The sequence below is a fragment of the Trichosurus vulpecula genome, chromosome 4, assembly GCF_011100635.1.
Source record: "Trichosurus vulpecula isolate mTriVul1 chromosome 4, mTriVul1.pri, whole genome shotgun sequence".
In the NCBI taxonomy this organism is placed as follows: Eukaryota; Metazoa; Chordata; class Mammalia; order Diprotodontia; family Phalangeridae; genus Trichosurus; species Trichosurus vulpecula.
The window spans coordinates 215,339,469-215,358,932 of NC_050576.1; the positions used below are offsets into that span (position 1 = coordinate 215,339,469).

The window sequence follows — 19,464 nt, forward strand, 5'->3', positions numbered from 1 at the left end:
TAGGTTGTTCAGCTCATTCAACACGGGGTATATTAGGACAGAACCTGTGCCGCTGAACCATCACCCTCTTTCCACTATAGACCCCTAACTTGAGCTCCTCCATGGAAGCCTAAAGTCTTTTCCTTTGGGCGCTGGTGCAGTGGAGTCCATTTACTTCTCTTCGTTTTAAATATTTATTTTGTCTTTATAAACAGGAGTAACTACCACCACCAGAAGTTTCCAGCTAAAGTGAGAATACAGTTAGGAGGAAGCATCTGAGAGAGGGAAATATCCTCAGATAAGAGATCGAGGTAGATCTAATACTGGAGTATTTTGCCAGAAGTACTGTCTCTGGTTGGGGACTGAAAATTAACAAAAAAGGTAAAGGGAAGCCCTATCTATGGATTTGGTTCCTCTTTCTGCTAAAGGGACTCAGCAGCTTCGACCCTCCTTACAAGCGAATAGTCTTTTTCTGACTTACATACTCCACTCAGTTTCCTCGTTGCTAGGAGCCCTTTGATCATTAAGTCATCTACTTGGCTGATCAACAATTTTTCCTCAGGAAGAGTCTGCAAAGTGCTTTGTAGATATCTTGTATAAAATATATAATATAAATATTGTGTGTGTATGTTAGGTATGTATATATAAATATTGTATGTACATAGCTTTTTGATTCAACTTTCCAAAGCAGAAGATAGTTTATACTGAGAAAGCCCATCTGGTCCGTAGTAATAGGGACAGGGGCATCATTCCTTTACACTGCTATGATAGGAGTTCATTTGGGGATTTTTTCACCCTCTGCTGTGGGAGTTTGAATACTATTTTTATTTCTACCTTCCTGTTTCTTTGAAGCAGGATTATTTTGCATATTTGCTTTACTGTTAATTACTAAATGACACTTATAAAACATTGTTTATATACTAATACATAATAATCATTGTGGCATAATGTTCAAGCATTAGTTCTCTCCTATAGTATAGTATTGTTTAAAATTGCTATTATGGATCAATCTATTGATCAGAGGGGTAAAAGTTGCCTGAAATGTTTTATGGCCAGTGAGGTGGCCCACCCATAATCCCTGCTAATGGGGGCAGGCTGAAGCTGGTGGATAGCTTGAGTTTCAGAGTTCTGAGTTGTGGGGATCCTCACTAAGTCTAGCATAAATATGGTAAGCCCCTAGGAGGGGCAAATAGGCTCAGGTTGGAAAAAGAAAATAGTTTAAGGCTTCTATGCTGATCAGTATTGGAATTGGGCCAGTGAGTGGAGGCTGCACTTCCAGCCTGGGCAGACATGGAGGCTCTATCTAAAAAACAAAACGAAACAAAAATATTGGAAGAAGAAGAAAAACAAAGAAAGAAAGGAAAAAAGAAAAGTTTTGTGACCTCTTTAAATGGAAATTTAAGTTGTCTCCTGATTTTAGGAGTGAGAATAAGAATTAAAAACAAGGATCGTTAAGTAAGAACATTGAAAACAAATGTCAAAGAATTGGGAGATTTCAGAGTTAGAGCCGGGAAGATCACTCATTCAAAATCTGTGAATCACATGATCTACTGTATCATTCAAATACACTCACTGCAGAAGACAGTAATTGGGAACTGATCTATATAGCTAGGTGACATAAAGAGTAGAGGTTTGGATGTGGAGTTAGGAAGACCTGAGTTCAAATCTTGCCTTATATAATTTACTAGCTGTGTGACTAGGCAAATCACCTAACCTCAAGTTTCCTTATCCCTAAAATGGGGAAAATAATAGCCCTTACTTCACTGGATTGTTTTGAGGATTAAATGAGTTAATAATGGCTATGGACATGTGATGTTTATATTTATATACCTAATATGTACACATAATATTTATATCTATATACAAGATATCTACAAAGCACTTTGCAGACTCCTCCGATTAAGGAGGAATTGTTGATCAGCAAAGCAGATGATTTTATTTGTTTTTTTTATTTTATTTATTTATTTATTTATTTTTTTCAAAGCAGATGATTTAATGATCAAAGGGGGGCCTAGAAATGAGGAAACTGAGTGGGGTATGTAAGTCAGAAAAAGACTACTCACCCGTGAGGAGGGTCAAAGCTGCTGAGTCTCTTATAGCAGAAAGAGGAGACCAAATCCATAGAGAGGGCTAAAGCTAGGCCTCCAGTGATGGACAGGACATACGATACCACCTGTGAGAGAGATCGAGTCTGGGCATGAATTCAGTAGGAATTGTCTTATCTTCCCTACTTATTTGGGCTATCCACTCAGACATTTTTCTCCTTGGCAGAGAAGCAAAATAAGTCAAATGGGGTAGGCACTGAAGAGGAATGGAAAAATATGACGGTGCATAGACTACTGGACCTTGAACCAAAGAACACGAGTATACTGTGCCCGAAAAGTCAAGATGCCCGGACTAAGACAACACGAGGGAAACCAGAGAAATGATTATGCATGTAGCTAAATGACAGGACGCTGACCAACAAAATGAGTGCCTTGTACCTAGCTGCACGCTCTTTGACACACGACTATTGCATGCTTAGGACGCTTCTGCTTTTAGTAGTCTCTTCTTCATGTTTATTTGTTTTTGCATGGCTTTGTCTATTAAATGTACACGATTTTGTTGTTTGAACATTCACTGTTACATGCATTTTTGTTATTCGGCAAGCCTATTGGCATTATTATGGCTTCATTTTTGCTACATTGTAATGCCTATTTACGTTCTAAATTCTACTCACTAAACTTCCAATCATGTAAAAATGGTTATTCATTGCTTAGTCTTGGTTTAGGATCATTTGTCTAGATTCCTTTTTTCCTGCTTTTTGTGGGGAGTTGTAATGATAGTCACAAAAATCTCTGTATGTCTCTGAATATATATGTACTGGGCAGGTGGTGCAATGAGTAGAGCGCTGGGCTGGAGGCTCATCTTCATGAATTCAAATATGGCTTGAGTTACTAGCTGTATGACCCTGGCTCTGTTTGCCTCAGTCTCCTCGTCTGTAAAATGAACTGGAGAAGGAAATGGCAAACTACTCCAGTATCTTTGCAAAGAAAACCCTAAATGGGGTCATGAAGAGTTGGACATGACTGAAACGAGTTAACAATGACAAACAACACATTCATATATATATATATTGCTATGGAAGGCACATGTAATATGTCCTGTATATAATTTACACCTGTAGTCACTGAAGCCCCCTGTTGAGAGAAGATGCTTTATGCTCTGTATAGTGTGGGTATTTGCTGAGACTGGCACCTTGTGATGATTACCTGGGATTCCAGGTTAATCATCCTTGTTCTGTTAAGTGCTGGTGTTTATTTTTGGTTAGAGGGATAGACCCAGAGTCAGGAAGACCTGAGTTCAAATCTTTACAAGCTGCGTGACTCTGGGCAAGTCACTTTACCCTGTTTGCCTCAGTTTCCTCATCTGTAAAATGAGCTGGAGAAGGAAATGGCAAACCACTCCAGTATCTTTGCCAAGAAAACCCAAAATAGGGTCACAAAGAGTCGGATGACTGAACAATAACACTTAGCAGCTATGTGACCCTGGGTGAGTCATTTTACCTTCATGTGTCTCAGTTAAAGCCCTTTGCAAACACAAAGTAACTATATAAATGCTATGACAATGATGTGATATATAATTCTAGATAGTGAACACACTGTGGCTGATTTTGCAAGGAGCCATAACATGTGTAACCCCGGGAAAAAAATACAATAAACAGGTTTACCAAAGCTTAAGCTGAGTCTTGGAGAGCCTGTGACTGAAAGTTCAGTTTCCCCTCTCCTTGGGAGCTGTAAGAAGAGATGTTGCTCTTACCATCCCAAGGCGGTAAGAGTGAGATATTGCTCAGGCAGATGGCACTAGAAGTATACAAGCATTGAGGTTTAGTCTGGACCATCTCTGGGGAGCCAGTCTCCGAGAGACTCGGCAAGACACTTAGCTGTTTGTTAATAATGATAACAGCAAAAATCTTACCACTAGGTCTCCTACTTTGCTTTGGCTCTCTCCCAGGAAATCTGTTTTCCATTCCTTGTTCTTTTAAAATATTTATTTGCTTTCTGTTTTTCAGTCATTTGCTCGTAAAGAAACTAGTTATTCCAAACTAAAATGTTTGTTGATTGTATCGTGGGTTCTAGTGTGTGATCTGGGTGGTGGGGGTGGGGAAGGCTATACCAGAGTTAGATTTTGCAACTGTAATATGTATATATATATTTTAAGGGGCAAAAGGTCTTGAGTCTCTTTTATTCTTGAGCCTTTTTAAAAAATTTATGTAATTTATTTAATAATGATATATATTATATATGTATATGTATATATATTTTTTTTGTTGGAGAAATTCTCTTGGGCTGAGGGCTCAAGACAAACCAAAGAGATGTTGACCACTATTATAATCCCCCCCAAGCAGGAAAAATAATAAGGGAATCTAGACAAATAACCCTAGACAAAGACTAAGCTATGAGTAAGCATTTTTACGTAGTGGAGGAAGTGTGGCGAACAGAATCTACAGGAAGCTCCAGTGAGGCAGTGGCCAGCAGGCAAATTTTCGGCTTCCTGGCTAGAGGCTAAAGACAGCCCCCTACGGACTTCCCCCAACCCCTGCCAGTTAGGGAGAAGAAAAAGGTGATAATTAGAGAAAAGGTTAACACCCTTGGGGACTCAAAAAGAGTGGAGTTGGGAAAGAGTGGCTCCCTCATTTCCTAATGGGAGTAAACTGATGGACTGAGCTAGATTCAGGGAATAAAAACAGGAGAAAGACAGTTTCTGCCTTTCCAATGAATGAAAAACACAAATAAAATGTTATTGGTTGTTTCCATGTTGGAGTTTTCTTGGTAAAGATACTGAAGTGGCTTCCCATTTCCTTCTCCAACTCATTTTACAGATTAGGAAACTGAGGCAAACAGGGTGAAGTGACTTGCCCAGGGTCACACAGTGAATGTGTGTGAGGTCAAATTTGAACTGAGGTCTTCCTGACTCCAGGCCTGGCACTCTATCCACTTTGCCACCTACCTGTCCCAAAAGGAAGCTAGAAAGGATAAAATGAAGGTGCCTGGAGGCTGGGATGGGGAGGAAGTAAAAAGAAAAATCCTAGAAGAGAATATGGAGTGCAGGCTGGAGAGAAATTTAGACCTGGGAGAGTCCTGGGGGTGGTGGTGGTGGTGGTGATGATGTCTATGCTTAAAAAGGAGATCCTGGGAGAAGTCATGCAATCAGAGGGAGAGGCCACAGCTGAGGGTGCTTCCAATGTATGAAATCCATGCTTGGAGTGAGCTTTTTGACTGTTTTCTTCAGTTACATCCAACTTTCCATGACCCCATTTGGGGTTTTCTTGGCAAAGATACTGGAGTAGTTTGCCATTTCCTTTTCCAGCTCATTTTACAGATGAGGAAACTGAGGCAAACAGGGCCAGGGTCATACAACTAGTAAGTATCCGAGGCCAGATTTCAATGAAGATGAGTCTGACTTCAGTCACAGAGCTCTGATGAGGGCACAGTCTTTGGGAATCCCCTTGAATCTGGAATACAGTCTCTGGGAGCCCCCATGAACTCTCCTTGAATCTTCCAACTAGATCTGGCCTTCCCCTAAGGCCATAAGCCTTACATTATCATTAGGCCCAAATCTCTACCTAGCCTTGCCCTTTATTGTCCAGCTACTTACCACCCTTGATACTATCAATATCCATGCCTTCAGCTACTTCCCACCCTTAATCCCATTCTCTTGGTTCCTGGAATCTGACCTCATCTCAGTCCCATCAAGCTCCTCCTTAGACTCCTCCTCAAAACCCTCCCTAAACCCCTCCTCTAGGCACCCCAGACCACCCCTCAATCCTTGCCACAATCTTTGTGTATATAATCTCCATTTTGCCTCCATGAAGGCCCTCAGATTCAATCTAGCTCAGCTTAGATTGAATCTGGCCCGCTTGTGAAAACAGGCATCACAGAGGGTGGGTGAATCCCTAATAAACTTTGTCTTTTCCTTTGGCTGAGAAGGCTTGAGTCGAATTCCTTTGGCAGGACCCGGTGTGTAGGTGCTTTGGGGTCTCGAGCACCCCTAGAAACCTATGGTTCCCTCCTATCATCATTTTGCTTTAACCTCTTCAGCTCCATCTACTTTGCCACCTAGTTGCCCATGAGGTGAGCTTCCTGATGCCCAGGTCTGATTATATTACTCCACTGCTCAAAAATATTAAATGACCTTTTCTGGGTTTCTTTGTTGTTGTTTTTAGGGGAACTCCCAATGAGGAAACGATACTCTGCAACTTAGTCTCAGGGGGGTTGGGGCTCTGAGAGGGTATGACTGGCCAAAGATCATTGGTGTCAGAGACCTACTTTGAAGCCAGGTTTCCGTACTGAGATTGTCTAACAAGCTGCCTCCTTTCGCTCCTCAAACATAATCCAACTACTTATACCCTTAAACCTCTCCCATTAATTCTGACCACAAACTGTCTTTTTGGCCTTATTTCCAACTCTTCAAGTACTCTTCACCTCTAACCAAATCATTACTGTTTGTTATACAACACCTTTCCCTTGTTGCATATGAAGTTCCCTATGCCCAGAAAGACCTCCCCTTTCCACTCAATCTCTGCTCTTTAAAAATCCTACCCATCAATCCCAATTTAAAAGCCACCTCCCCAGGAAGCCATCCATGATCCCTCCTAGATACAAATCAGGAAACCTTCCCCAACCCCTCTTGATTTCAGTGTTAATGATTTCCTATTTATCCAGTAACATAACATAACATAACATAACATAACATAACATAACATAACATAACATAATCCAGTAGCATAATATAATTCCTATTTATCCAGTAATACAACTTGCTTTGGGCAGCTAGGTGGCACAGTGGATAGAGTGCCAGGCCTGGAGTCTGGAAGACCTGAGTTTAAATTTGACCTCACACCCTAGCTGTGTGACCCAGGACAAGTCACTTTTTGTCTCAGTTTCCTCATCAGTAAAATGAGCTGGAGAAGGCAAATGTCTTTGCCAGGAAAACTCCAAATGGGGTCAGGAAGAGTCAGAAGCCACTTGCTTTGTATATATTGGTTTCCCCCATTAGATTGTAAAATTTTGGGGGGCAGGGATGGTTTCTTTCCTCTTTTTTATCTATGCTAGTATAGTGCCTGGCACACAGTAGACACTTAATAAACGTTGATAGATTGGTTGCGCCCTTCTCTGAATTCCAACACTTTCTTTTTATATTTTCCTTACCTTCTATGTTGAAATTGACCTGTAAACATATGTTAATTTCTTTTCTTACACAGTAAAGTTCTCGAGGTCAACTAGTGCCAGGCACTAGGCTGGAATGAGACCGTTCTTGCCCATAGGGAGTTTATACTCTATAGTACAGTAGGAGACAAGCCTGGTTTCCTCTCCTAGCGTTTTGAGCAGGTTAGACGCTTGATCAGTGTCTACAGTAGGAACAGAAGTAGGCCGGCGGTGGGGGGCGGGGGGGCTGTGTGCCGTGAGACCGCTCCCAGGGCGGGGGAGCTGCAGAACTGGGGAGAAGGGGGAGGGGTGGCGCCGCGGACCTTCCCGGTGGAAGCCGGAACCTTGTTTCCGGCTCTGCGTGCCTGGGGGGAGCGCGTTGAGCGTGGCACCGGGACGTCGGCTGCAGCCTGAGGCCGGGCGGGCGGAGCTGGAGCGGCGGCCGTGGCTGAGGAGCGGGCGGAGGAGCGAGGCCAGGGCCGGGGCTGGAGCCGGAGCTGCGGCTGCGGGACATTCGGGGCGGCGGGCGGCGGGGTCCGGGCGCCGGGGCTCGGCGACGGCATCAGCGGCCATGGCCGAGAGCATCGTGAGTCAGTTTCCCCGCGGGCCGGCCGGTGCGGGAGGGGAGGGCGAGCCGAGTGGGGCGCCTCCGGGATGAGGCAGCAGATTTCACCGCCGAGGCCTGCGGGGCGTGGACCCGCGTCTCCCTCGCCCCCTGGCCCTCAGGCTTTCTGGCTTCCCCCTTCCCTGGCCCTGCCATCCGGGCCCCTTCTCATCCTCGGCCTTCGCCGGGACGCAGCCTCCGAGACAGCGCCGGGGTCCGGGGGAGAGTCAGCCAGCCGACCTTGGAGGCCCGGAGAGGAAAAGTCCAAATAAAAGAGACCCTCTTTCTCTCCACCCCAGAGCCCCGGCCACAGCCCAACCCCGTCTCTTCCATGACCTCCTGTTCCCTCCTTCTGCCCCCCACCTTACCTTTCTCCATATGAATTCCAAGAGCAGAGTAGCTACAAATAAGGACAGCACAGAAAAAAACTCCCTGTCCTCCGGAGGAGGCTCAGAGCAAAAGTACAGTAATGTGACATTTTTGTCAATTTCCCAAAAAGCTTGTTAAATGCTTGTCTAGAGGGAACTGGCGAAGGAAGTTCATTTTTCTTTCCTTGGGAACTCAGACTTCATCGCTTCTTAATACCTTACAGCAAAATTAAATCTTAATCAGAAAGCGCAGAAACCGGTTATTGCTTAAGCTGTGATAAGTTTTAAGCGCTCTACGCGAGCAGCAAATGACTCAGGAAAATTAGCTGGGGGGATTGGGGCAGAAGCGTTTTGGTGGTAAATAAAGAAGGGCAGTGGCCGCGGAGTGAAATGAGGGCTGTCCCGGCTTGGGGACGGCGCTTCTGGCACCTGCTGTTTGGGCAGCTCTTCAGGATGAAACCGGCAATCCCTCGATGTGTGTCCGTATTGAGCCACCCTCCCTGGATATGTCCGTATTGAGCCAAACTTCTTCGTTCCAGACTAATCTCTCCTGCCCCTAACTAGCTTTTTGTTTTACGGCAACCAGACTCATTGGTGAGTCTGTCTTTAGGGAGGAAGACAAGGAATAGTACAAGAAAAATTAAGAAAATAAAGTGTGGATGCTTTTAAATGTGAGGTTGCAGAAAAAAAAATAAGGTTACAGAAGTCAACTAACTTGGGGCTAGAAATAGGTTAGGAACTGTTGGTAGATTTAAAAGTTGCATTAGGACCTTCCGTTTACAAGAAAACTAAACTTTTCATTCTATTGAGGATAAGAATGCTAAGATCTTGTTACAAAGTTCTTAAGTCTAGGGATAGCCAGAAAAAGACCACTTTTGTAAGGCTACGTCACCATTAATAAAGCTAGGTGTCTTGTAGAAATGTTTTGACTGGACAACTAAGCACCTTTACACATGCTACATTTTTGAGATATGTTTTTTTTTTTAGGGGGAAAAATGAGTTTAGATGAATTGTTTCTTCTAAAAAATATTGAGTGTATTGTTGAGATCATCACATCAGTCAAAAGCCGAGGGTCTAACTCTAACCTATGGTCTAGGTCATTGGGGTGGGGAACCTGCTTTGGCCCCTAAGCCATATGGCCTTCTAGGTCCTTGGGTGTGGTTTTTTGACTGAGTCCAAGTTTTACAGAACAAATAATTTTATTAAGGGGATTTATTCTGTGAAGTTTGGATTCCGTCAGAGGGCCACACTTGAAGACCTAGAGGGCCACGTGTAGCCTCAAGTCCGAAGGTTCCCTACCCTTGGACTCTAGGAACTTTTACAAAAATATTTTGATAACTGTACTTCTTTTGTAAGTCTTTGTATGTGACTTTATAACATTCTGAGAAGGGGTACATAGGCTTCACCAAACTTCCAAAGGGATCTGTGCACCTCCCCCCCGCAAAAGGTTAAAGTCCCTAAAATTTTAATTCTAAACATTCTGTTTCTGTGAAGTACGTACAAGCTATCATAGTAGTTCTTGTTTTATAGATGGAGAAATTTTGTAATTATACCCTCAGGTCTGTGTCTCTTCTTGTGTCTTATAGAACTAGTACAATCTAGTTTTATCTTTTACTAAGAAATTTGAAATTGGTTTGGGAGCATATATAGTTATACACTGTTTAAGATGATCAAATGAAAATAATATCTGTAGTTTGAGGAACTATTTCAGAAACCTGGAATTTCTTTTCTTACACAGTGAAGTTCTCAAGGTAGACTAAACAGTCATTTATGAAGTGCCGGGCACTAGGCTGGAATGAGACCGTTCTTGCCCGTAGGGAGTTTATACTCTGTAGTACAGTAGGAGACAAGCCTGGTTTCCTCTCCTAGCGTTTTGAGCAGGCTGGACTCTTGATCAGTCTACAGTAGGAGCAGAAGTAGGCCGGCGGTGGGGGGGATGGGGATATGTGTGCCATGGGACCTCTTAGAGGAGAAATAAGTACCTTGTGTTTTTGAGTAGAATTGATCAGTTCAGGAACTAGTTTTAATATTCCTAATTATTGTGGGAGAACAGGCAGCTGAATATTTTTTCTTAGTTCATTTAGAACTAGTGGATTCAGATATTAATGGAAATGTTTTTATAAATATGTTTTGCATTGAAGTATTCAAGTGCTTTTTAATGTGGAGACATTTACTGAAATTTTAATCCACATGTAAAATGAACAATCCAAAAACTAAAAGGGCTAATCTGAGTTTAAAAGTTTAGGGTAAAGCAGGTAAATTAATTTTTTCTAAACTTTTAATGAATGAGATGTCCATAATGTTCATCCAAAGAAATAAACTGCCTTAAACTCAGAAATCAACAACAAAGTTTTTCAGACAAAAGTTAGTGATTTATTAGACAACAACCAAAAAAACCCCATCACATTGTTATAGTATAATGGGTACTGCATTTGGAGTCAGAGCACCTGAGTTTGAATCCTGAGTCTTCTGCTTATTATCTGTGACCTTGGGAAAATCATCTCCTATTTCTAAGTGTGTTTCCTTATCTGCAGAATGAGGTGGTTGGACTAGACCTTGAAGATTCCTTTCAGCTCCAAATCCTGTGATCCTTTGTTTTGGGAGGACATGAATTAGCCTTGATCAGTTTGATCCCGGAATATGTCAAGTTCAGGCAATCATGAGCCAGTGGGGCATTTTGCCATGTAATAGTAGAAATAATTTTTAACAGATCATACATTTCTCATATGAGTTAGCCCTTTTATCCAAAAACAGTACAGTAAATGTTGAGAAAAATAACTATAGCAGAAGTGCTTTCTGGCAGTCTGTTGTTGCAAGGACAGTTTCTGTTCATATGGTTAGAGCAGCATTTATTTTTCCACAATATTGTCCTTCTGTTTCAACAGCACTCTTTGCATGAAGCGATAACTTTGATTCAAATGAAAAATTTAAGTCCTTCTAGAAAGCGGTGACCTCTGCCCAGTGGACAAACATATCTAATTCCCAACTTAGCCTGTACCTGATCTTTTAGGATTGCTATAAAAAGTAGAGAGGCAGTGAGGTATAGTGGATAGATCCTGGAAGACCTGGGTCCAAGTTCCACCTCTGACAATCAATGGTTATGTGACCCTAGGCAGGTCACTTAATCTCTTAGTGACTCAGCCAGCTCGCTAAAGCTACCTTGCAGAGAAGGTACCTGTCTCCATTGGCAGAGAAAGTTTCCTCATTGGAAGTTCCCTAGACTAGTGAGGTAACAGCCCCAGTGCCTATCCTCTCTTCCTATAAAAATGCATTTGAGTTTTCTCTATTACGGCACAGGACTATATTTCTTAATTCTTTTGCACTTTTTACCAAGGGTGAGTGGTGGTTTGATTTCTTATACTACAGGTCAGTCAGTACTTTTGTAAAAAGATTCCAGAATCAAGTGAATTCCTTTTCAGAAGGACTTTGAATCTTCTTTCAGTGGTAATACATGTTTTCTTTCATGAATAAATCTCAAAGGCTCAGGATAAAAATAATCTTACCGTCCCAGATCTAGTCTTTTATAATTGCTCAAATGCAAGCTGTGTTTTTCAGCACAAAACATGAAGCCATTGCTCTTTTCAAAATGATCTGAAACTTGCGACTCAGGGCTATGCTTGTAGATAACATGACATTACCTGATGGTGATTGCAAATCTTCCTTTTCACCATTTCATTTTCTAGAAAGAATCGATTTGGTATTGAGAAGAAGGAAAAAAGTCTGGTCTGAGGCTTCTGAAGTTTCAGTGACAGTCTTTGTTTTAGTGCTGAAAAGCTATTGTTGTTTTTGTCTCAACCAGATAATGGGGCAGGACGTAACACTTTTTTGTTTCATTTTTAACAGATAATCCGTGTCCAGTCACCAGAGGGGGTGAAGCGGATCACTGCAACAAAGAGAGAAACAGCTGCAACCTTTCTGAAAAAGGTACCTGTGACTTTGGTGTTTACCTTTCAGCAGTTTACCCTTCTCTGCCCGCCGTTCTTCCCCATTTCCCGACCCCCAGTCTCTTCACTCACTCCTCCCTCACCCCTGTGGTCATAATTGGATCAGTATTCTGTAAAATCCTGGGGTTGGGTTTGTAGCAAAACTGGTCAGCGCTTGGGATCTTACAAGGTGACTTGCTGATGAAGTTATTAAAACATTTTTTGAAAAGTAAAAGATATTTAACTTAAACTATATTTGCATTTGTTGTTGCTGTTTGCTACCTACCCAAATGTTAGAAACAATTTGAATATATAAACAATGTGAATAAAAGAAAGGCCATAAAAAAGTAACTACAAGGCTTAGAGGAGTCTTGCTGAAGTTTTAAGTTTACTCTTTCTTTTTGCCTTTTTAGCCTGAGTAATAGACATTCGTTAGCATCATTTTTTTAGAAGTGTGAGATAATACTGGTTCTCTGTATGAGATGTCTTTATAGACTGAACTGAAGTAAAGTGACTTACTAAAAAGGTTGTAGGGGAGAGTGTGAACTGGAAATATGAAGAATAAATTGAATTAATTGTGCTTTGAATTTTTGAGGTTATAAGATCGCCGCAAGCATTCTAAGATTTGACTCTTATTTGCTAGAGGCTTTGATGTTCAGTTTCAGAAATACAATTATCAAACGCTGTGAAACAAGAAACATCAACATTTGCTTTTTTCCTGGGGGGAAAACTAGAAGACAGACCTTGGAGTTCTGACTTTGATTTGCTAGTAGAGAAGCTTGTTTTATAATCCCGCTGCTTCCTCCTAGCAGTTTATGTCGCATCTTGCCTTTCTTAGGGAGAGTGCATACATAACAGCTCCAGCTGTTGATGGTCTGGAGGGATCATATTGATGGGATGTGATTTGTGAGCCTTGTTGTTTCTACTCTCTTCAGCAGACCATCATAGAGCACCTATTGGCCAGGTGAAATTTCCCAGAATTATTCATAAAAATAAAGGCAGAACTGGTCTGAAACGTGCTTTTAAAGTGCATCCCATCCTGTCCCTTCAAAAAAATTGCCTTAAGAAAAGTAAGGGTAGTAAGTATTATTAACTCTTCCTATTCTATCTGTGTCACCATTTTATAAATAATCTCATTGATTAATATAAATGTCTTGTCATCTAGTCCTTAATAGCATCATACTTGATAACATTCAATAACGAGCTTAGTATTTCACTTTGTTTCACCTTGAGAATTTAGTATTTCCAACTCTGGTTCTTAAAAATTTGTTGCCTATATTTCGTAGAATTGTAGAGGTCTTAGAGCTTTATTCAGGTCTTCCACACAACTCATTAATCCCTTCTACAACATTTCTGATATTGTCTCCCTTTGACTTTGTTGAAAGTTGTTTTTTAAAAACAAAGTAAGGGACTGATACAGAGTAGACCATTTGAAAGATGAAGTGTGATTCTTGTGCTTCTGTTGTTGTATGTCCTTAGCGCACCTGTTTAATATCAAGTGAGTCTGTTACAAGATGCTCTTTACGTTAATTTGTTTGTTTTTTTTTAAATTCTTATAAATCAATAAAAATCAAGTTTCATTATCTACTTTGACTTGGTTTTTTGTTTTTTTAATTTAGAGCATCCAACTACACTTAAAAATATATTTTTAAAACCATGGAAAAAACAAGTTCATCTTTAGAGACTTATTAAAATACAAAAGGAGAGAGAAGGAGCACTAAAGTGTTTCGCTTCCTTCATTGTCTCTTTGCTTCAATCTGTCTTGCAAATGGCTGCCAAAGTAATCTTCTTAACTGTGCAGCTTTGATCATGTACCTCCACCACTCAGAAACCTTCTATGGTTCCGTATTGTCTATTGAATAAACTCAACTCCGTGAGCTTCACAGCCAGGGCCAACCACAGTCTGACACCCACTTTGCTTTCTGGCCTAATCTGACAGTACTCCCCATTACGTCTTTCATTATCCAGCTAAATTGGACTGCTCGTCACTCCCTTGAATTGTCCCACTTCTTTATTTCTTTGTGCCTTCGCTCTGGCCGTAGAATGTATTCCTTATCTCTTCCTGTTGAAATAATCCTCATTCTTTGAGACCCAGCTCAGGTATTACCTCCATTAGGAAACTTTCCATGATCTTTCACCCAGCACTGCTCTCTAGTTAAAAGTATTTTCCTTGTAACTCTCATAGCAATTCAGAAAGCACCTAGTAAGACATAAAACACTATATTAAATCAGGAATCATTATGAGTATTACTACTGTTTGTTCAGATAATACATCATCATGGTATGAAGGTGACCTTGGATTCTTGAAGACTCTGCCGGCAAATCACAAACTTTGGCAGGTCTTACCAAGCTGAATGGATTCAAATAGGGCCTTGGCAGAGGATTGCAGGGCTGGTATCCAAGGACCAGCCTAGAAGAATTTAAAGAAACTCATCACCAGGAGGTTGATTTTGGAGAGAGGAGGTGGGGGAAAGCATGAAGGGGATGGAGTGGGGGGCATGACAGTTTATTAGCAAGACTTGTCTATTAAGAAGCAGAGATTTAAATCTTTTTTTGTAGCAGAGATGCCTACACTAATTAAATCATGAATACTTGAAATATTCAAGTAAGATTGTTAATTGTACCTTTCTATGCATTTATATTCTAATTTGTATTACAGTTACTTGTGTTACCTTCCCTGTTAAATTATAAGTTATTTGAGGATAGAAACTGTTTTATTCATCTACCTTGTACAGAGTAGGTGCTTAATTAATATGGAATGAAATTGTGATTATATCTGTTGCTTTACATTTTCATTAAATTTATTTTTACCATATTTTCTGTTGACAATCTGTATGTTTGTGCAAGGGACTGGCTTCTTTCGAACTTAATTTCCTTACTCTAGTTGACTCTAGAGTGAGCAGCATATATGTAGGAGGTGCCACCTGTCTTTCAGAGGGAATTCATTTTCTTGGAAACTACTCAAAAGTTAGCAAAATAATAATGAAGGATCCCATCAAATGCAGAATTTTCTTAACCTAAAAACTTAGAAAATCTGGGTGTGCTCGTGTGTGTGTGTGTGTGTGTGTGTGTGCGCGCGCGCGCGCGCGTGCATATGTATGCGTGTGTTTATGCCTTTGTTGTTTTGGATTTATTTTAGGTTGCAAAAGAGTTTGGCTTCCGGAATAATGGTTTCTCAGTTTACATCAATAGAAACAAGACCGGAGAGATAACAGCATCACCGAACAAATCCCTCAACCTGTTAAAAATTAAGTAAGTACTCAGTGGGGAGAATTTCATACAGCAAATGTTGTCTGCTTGAGGTAGATTCGTTTGTAACTCATCTCCTCAAGGCAGTCTAGATACTCCCCTATTTACAGACTAGTATATGGCTGTCATATTTCTCGCGAGGTGTTAAGCAGTCAAACTGAGTCTGCAGTTACTGTTGAGCTAGATTTGATTGACTTGCAGTATTCTGAGAGGTATGTCATCGAGGGAAAAGATTTGTAGCCTAAGTGTGCTGAGATTGGATAAGCTGCACACTCAGCTTCTTAGGAACAAAAGACCTTGAATGTAGTTCTTTGGGAAGAAGTCAAGTCAATTAACTTTATACCTAAAGACCTCCATTGTCCGTGAGTGCCAGCAGTGTGGTTTCCCCACAGGTTGCTGTTTTTTTTTTTCAGGTGGCAGAATCCTCTTGAAGACATTGCTTTCCTCTGTAGCCAGATGCAGGTGTCAGTGGGGACTCACACTCTACAGTCCTCTTATTTCATTGTTGCTCCACACTGGAGCAGGTTTTCTGTATGTACAGTAATCACTTAAGTTAGTACAGTCTCAAGGCACTTTGGATTCCAGGCATCCCCTCCTTGGAGCACTGTATGGCATGAATTCTGTGGCCCTTAGGTGTATGTTTGTTATATTGCTATGTGGCCACCATCCTATGGGTCTAATCTGTCAAGAAGCAGATGTTCTTTGATGGACATTAAGATCTTTATAAAGCTTTTTGAACACTCTACCTAGAAGAAACACATGATAGTGCAAATTATAGGTCTCTTTAGTGTCATTCTAGCACATAATAGGTGCTTAATAAATGTTTTCTGATTGATCTCGTATGTTACTCTGACCAGTGTCATTTCTCATATTATTATTTTGTCATCAGCAAACCTCATTATCATATTGCAAGATTGCTGTTTGGCCATTTGTTAGAGTTGCAAATTGTATCGTCAGCAATAATCCAAGATAATAGTCAAATCCCAGTGAAACATTCGCATGAGCATCAGTTTCCTTACTAGGGGCCATTTTACTTATATATGCCTTCCTCAGATATCACTAGCTGCTCCCTTATAATGTTTGCCTATGTGTTTTCCAGGAACCAATTAATGTTATGTCCGTTATTATCAGCATATTTTAAACATTTTCTGTGTGCCAGACCTACAAAGTGGAAATGCTTACAGCCCTCAAGGAACTCATTGTAGTGAGAGTGACAACATGCAAACAACTATGTACATACAAGAGATATACATAATAGAGAAAAGGTTGTGGGGGGGGAAGGCATTAGCAGTGGCAGGGTGGGGGGAACCAGGAAAGGCTTTCTGAGGAGGGTGGGCTTTGGAGCTGAGTCTGAAAGGAAGCCAAGACAGTTAAAAGGCAGAGGTGAGAGCATTTTCAGCATGCTAGATAGCTAGCGCAGAGCCACTGCTAGAGAAGGAGGCTTGTGTGTGAGGAACAAGAAGTGACCAGTGTTGATGGAGCATGGACATCATGGGAAAGGTAGAGGCCAGGTTGTGAAGGGCTTTAGATGCCAAACAGAAGATCTCATATATGATCCTAGAGGTCATAGAGAACCAATATGTGTATTTCTGTTGTTGGAAATGTTTGTATAGATGTATATTGCATCTTAAGAGCCATTTTTTGGGCGTTAGGTCATCTTTTATTCTGTTCTGGCATTATGGTATTGGGAGAGAGTGGAAAAAATGGGATGAAAAGAACTAATAATACTTTAATAATAAGAGTAAACTGACTGAAAAGTTTGCGAAGTATTTTACCTACATTATATCATTTGAGCCTCACAACAGCACTACAAAGCAGGTCCCAGTTTGTAGAAGAGTTAGCTTAAGCTTAGCCCTCTTAAGTGACTTGGGCAGGGTCACACAGGTAAGCAGCAGACCTAGAATACAAACCAAAGTCCTCTGAACCCAGATTCATGCAATGTTTGGTTCTACATACATAAAAGCTGAGTATAATTGGTAAATAGAGTGCACAGTAGAAATGGATTGTCTTAACTTCTTGATTTCATGCCCTATCTCTATATACCTGAAGTGCTTTGAGGTCCAGGAGTCCCTAGGTTGATTAAAATAAAGTATTTTAGCAAAGATAATTTTTATTTAGTATCAGATTATAGCCCTTTGAATTTAGACTGTTAGTTGGGTCTTCTTTTGGGTCACCAGTATAAATCTGTGCTAGAGGACATGTTTTACATTTAAAATGATGAAAGTAGGACAATTAGAGATGACAAAGTAATAAATTTTTTTATGGTAAGGAACCTATAAAACAACTAAGAGGATGCTGGCATAATGAAAACTGGGACTTCATCATAATAGTTGACATAATCGTTTACTTACGTTAAGGGACCCTGCATATTTAGTTGGATTTTGTACACGGGCTCACTAAATTACTGTTGATAAAAGCTTGCCTTTGATATTTCTTATTGAATAGACATGGCGATTTGTTGTTCCTGTTCCCCTCGAGCCTTGCTGGACCGTCATCTGACATGGAAACTTCCTCCTCTCAAGCACTGCGTGTTTGGGGGGCTCCCAATGTGGTAGAAGATGAGATTGATCAATACCTTAGCAAACAGGATGGAAAGATTTATAGGAACCGAGACCCACAACTGTGAGTGTCGATTGTGATCAAACAGTTCACTTATTTCTTCCTTATTTAAGCAATCTTAATAGGGGGAATTATAGGGATACGTGAAGGGCCAGTGTGGGTCAGTAACCAAGAAAGCTAAGTCTGAGTCTAATAAGTATTTAATGAAAAATTCAAGTATTGAATTTGAGTAGTAATATCTAAATCATTGCTCAGATAAACTCACTTCAAATCATTGGGTTAGTTTTCTCTCAGACACTCAAAATTTCTCTAACATGCACTTTCAGAAGAAATTTGTAAAGTCCTGGGGAAAAGTTTGTAAAAAGACCAAGGGAAAGAAACCATTCCTTAAGAATGATCATACTTAAGAGCCACACTCTAAAAACTTATACCGAATCACTTAGGCAGCAAAATGAGGCTTGAAAAGTTTGAAAAGGGCAGAACTGAATTGTAACAAACAGATTTTTAATAGCATGTAAGTAGGAAGGTCCTTCCACTTTGAGGTTTCATTGCTCAAGAAATCACTTATTCTCTAAATGTTTATTATGTAAAATATATATGCACTCATACACATATTTAGGGTTTTTTTTTTAAGACACCAAGCAGAAGAAATCTCTTGGTTTACACTAGAGATATCAACATAGTTCTGAGAGAAATTGTTTGTCTCTGTTGTACTAACTCTTTTTAACTATATAAATTTGTCAGTATGATGTAGTGCTGACATTGAAGCATTGAGATTTCAAGTGCTGCTTCAGCAACTTTTATTTCTTAGATTAAAGAACCACAAGTGGGACTCAGTTATAGTTGGCTTTTATCCATGTCTCAGCTGTAACCATTAGCAGCACTCTTCCATTTGGGTTTCCTCCTAGGAACCCATTACTAGCTTTCCTTTTATTACCTGTAGCTTCATTGGAAATCATTTCAAACTGGAATGTGCGTGTGTTTTTTAAACTTTGACATGTTATCAATAGGAAATTATGTACTAGAAGACATAGAAGAGGTGGGAGGGTAAGGATGCACAGGTATGGAACATTGCATATATAATGTTAGATTTTTCCAGTGTAATGATCAGTTTTGCCGAATGTTTTTCTCCTTTAAATTTCTTTTTTTAAAAATTCTTTCGTAAAAGGAATGACTTTCCTGGAGTAGAGAGGGATATGGAAGAAATTTAGGTGAAATAAATATAAACGACATCAGTAAGAATCTTTAATGAAGAAATTAAGAAAGCAGGAAAAAAGATGCTCTTAAATAGTTCTGAAGTGTTCTACATAATCATGTTTTATGTGATATTCATATATATTTTTTTAGTGTGTAAAATGGTAGTAGGCACCAGCAGAAAAACAAACTAATCTGTGTTCATTTTTTGGCCTATAATATTCCTAGTTGCCGTCATGGTCCTCTGGGAAAATGTGTGCACTGTGTACCTCTCGAGGTAAGAATTTTTATGAGAGAGAGGAAGTGTGTGTGTGTGTGTGTGTGTGTGTGTGTGTGTGTGTGTGTGTGTGTGTGCATGCATACATTTTAGTGTTGGTTGATGGTCTCTTTCATAGAACTGT

General features: G+C 40.4%; 1 protein-coding gene across 1 annotated transcript in view; it reads left to right on the top strand.

Annotated features, from left to right (window-relative positions):
* Window positions 1-7,610: 7,610 nt before the first annotated feature.
* Window positions 7,611-19,464, top strand: part of NPLOC4 (NPL4 homolog, ubiquitin recognition factor) — a 60,441-nt gene continuing 48,587 nt past the window's right edge. Inside the window, exons 1-5 of the mRNA XM_036754963.1 lie at window positions 7,611-7,752; window positions 11,982-12,062; window positions 15,201-15,313; window positions 17,756-17,932; window positions 19,292-19,340. Of these exons, the coding sequence (XP_036610858.1) occupies window positions 7,738-7,752; window positions 11,982-12,062; window positions 15,201-15,313; window positions 17,756-17,932; window positions 19,292-19,340 (435 nt within the window). The 5' untranslated portion in view covers window positions 7,611-7,737. The remainder of the gene's footprint in view (window positions 7,753-11,981; window positions 12,063-15,200; window positions 15,314-17,755; window positions 17,933-19,291; window positions 19,341-19,464) is intronic.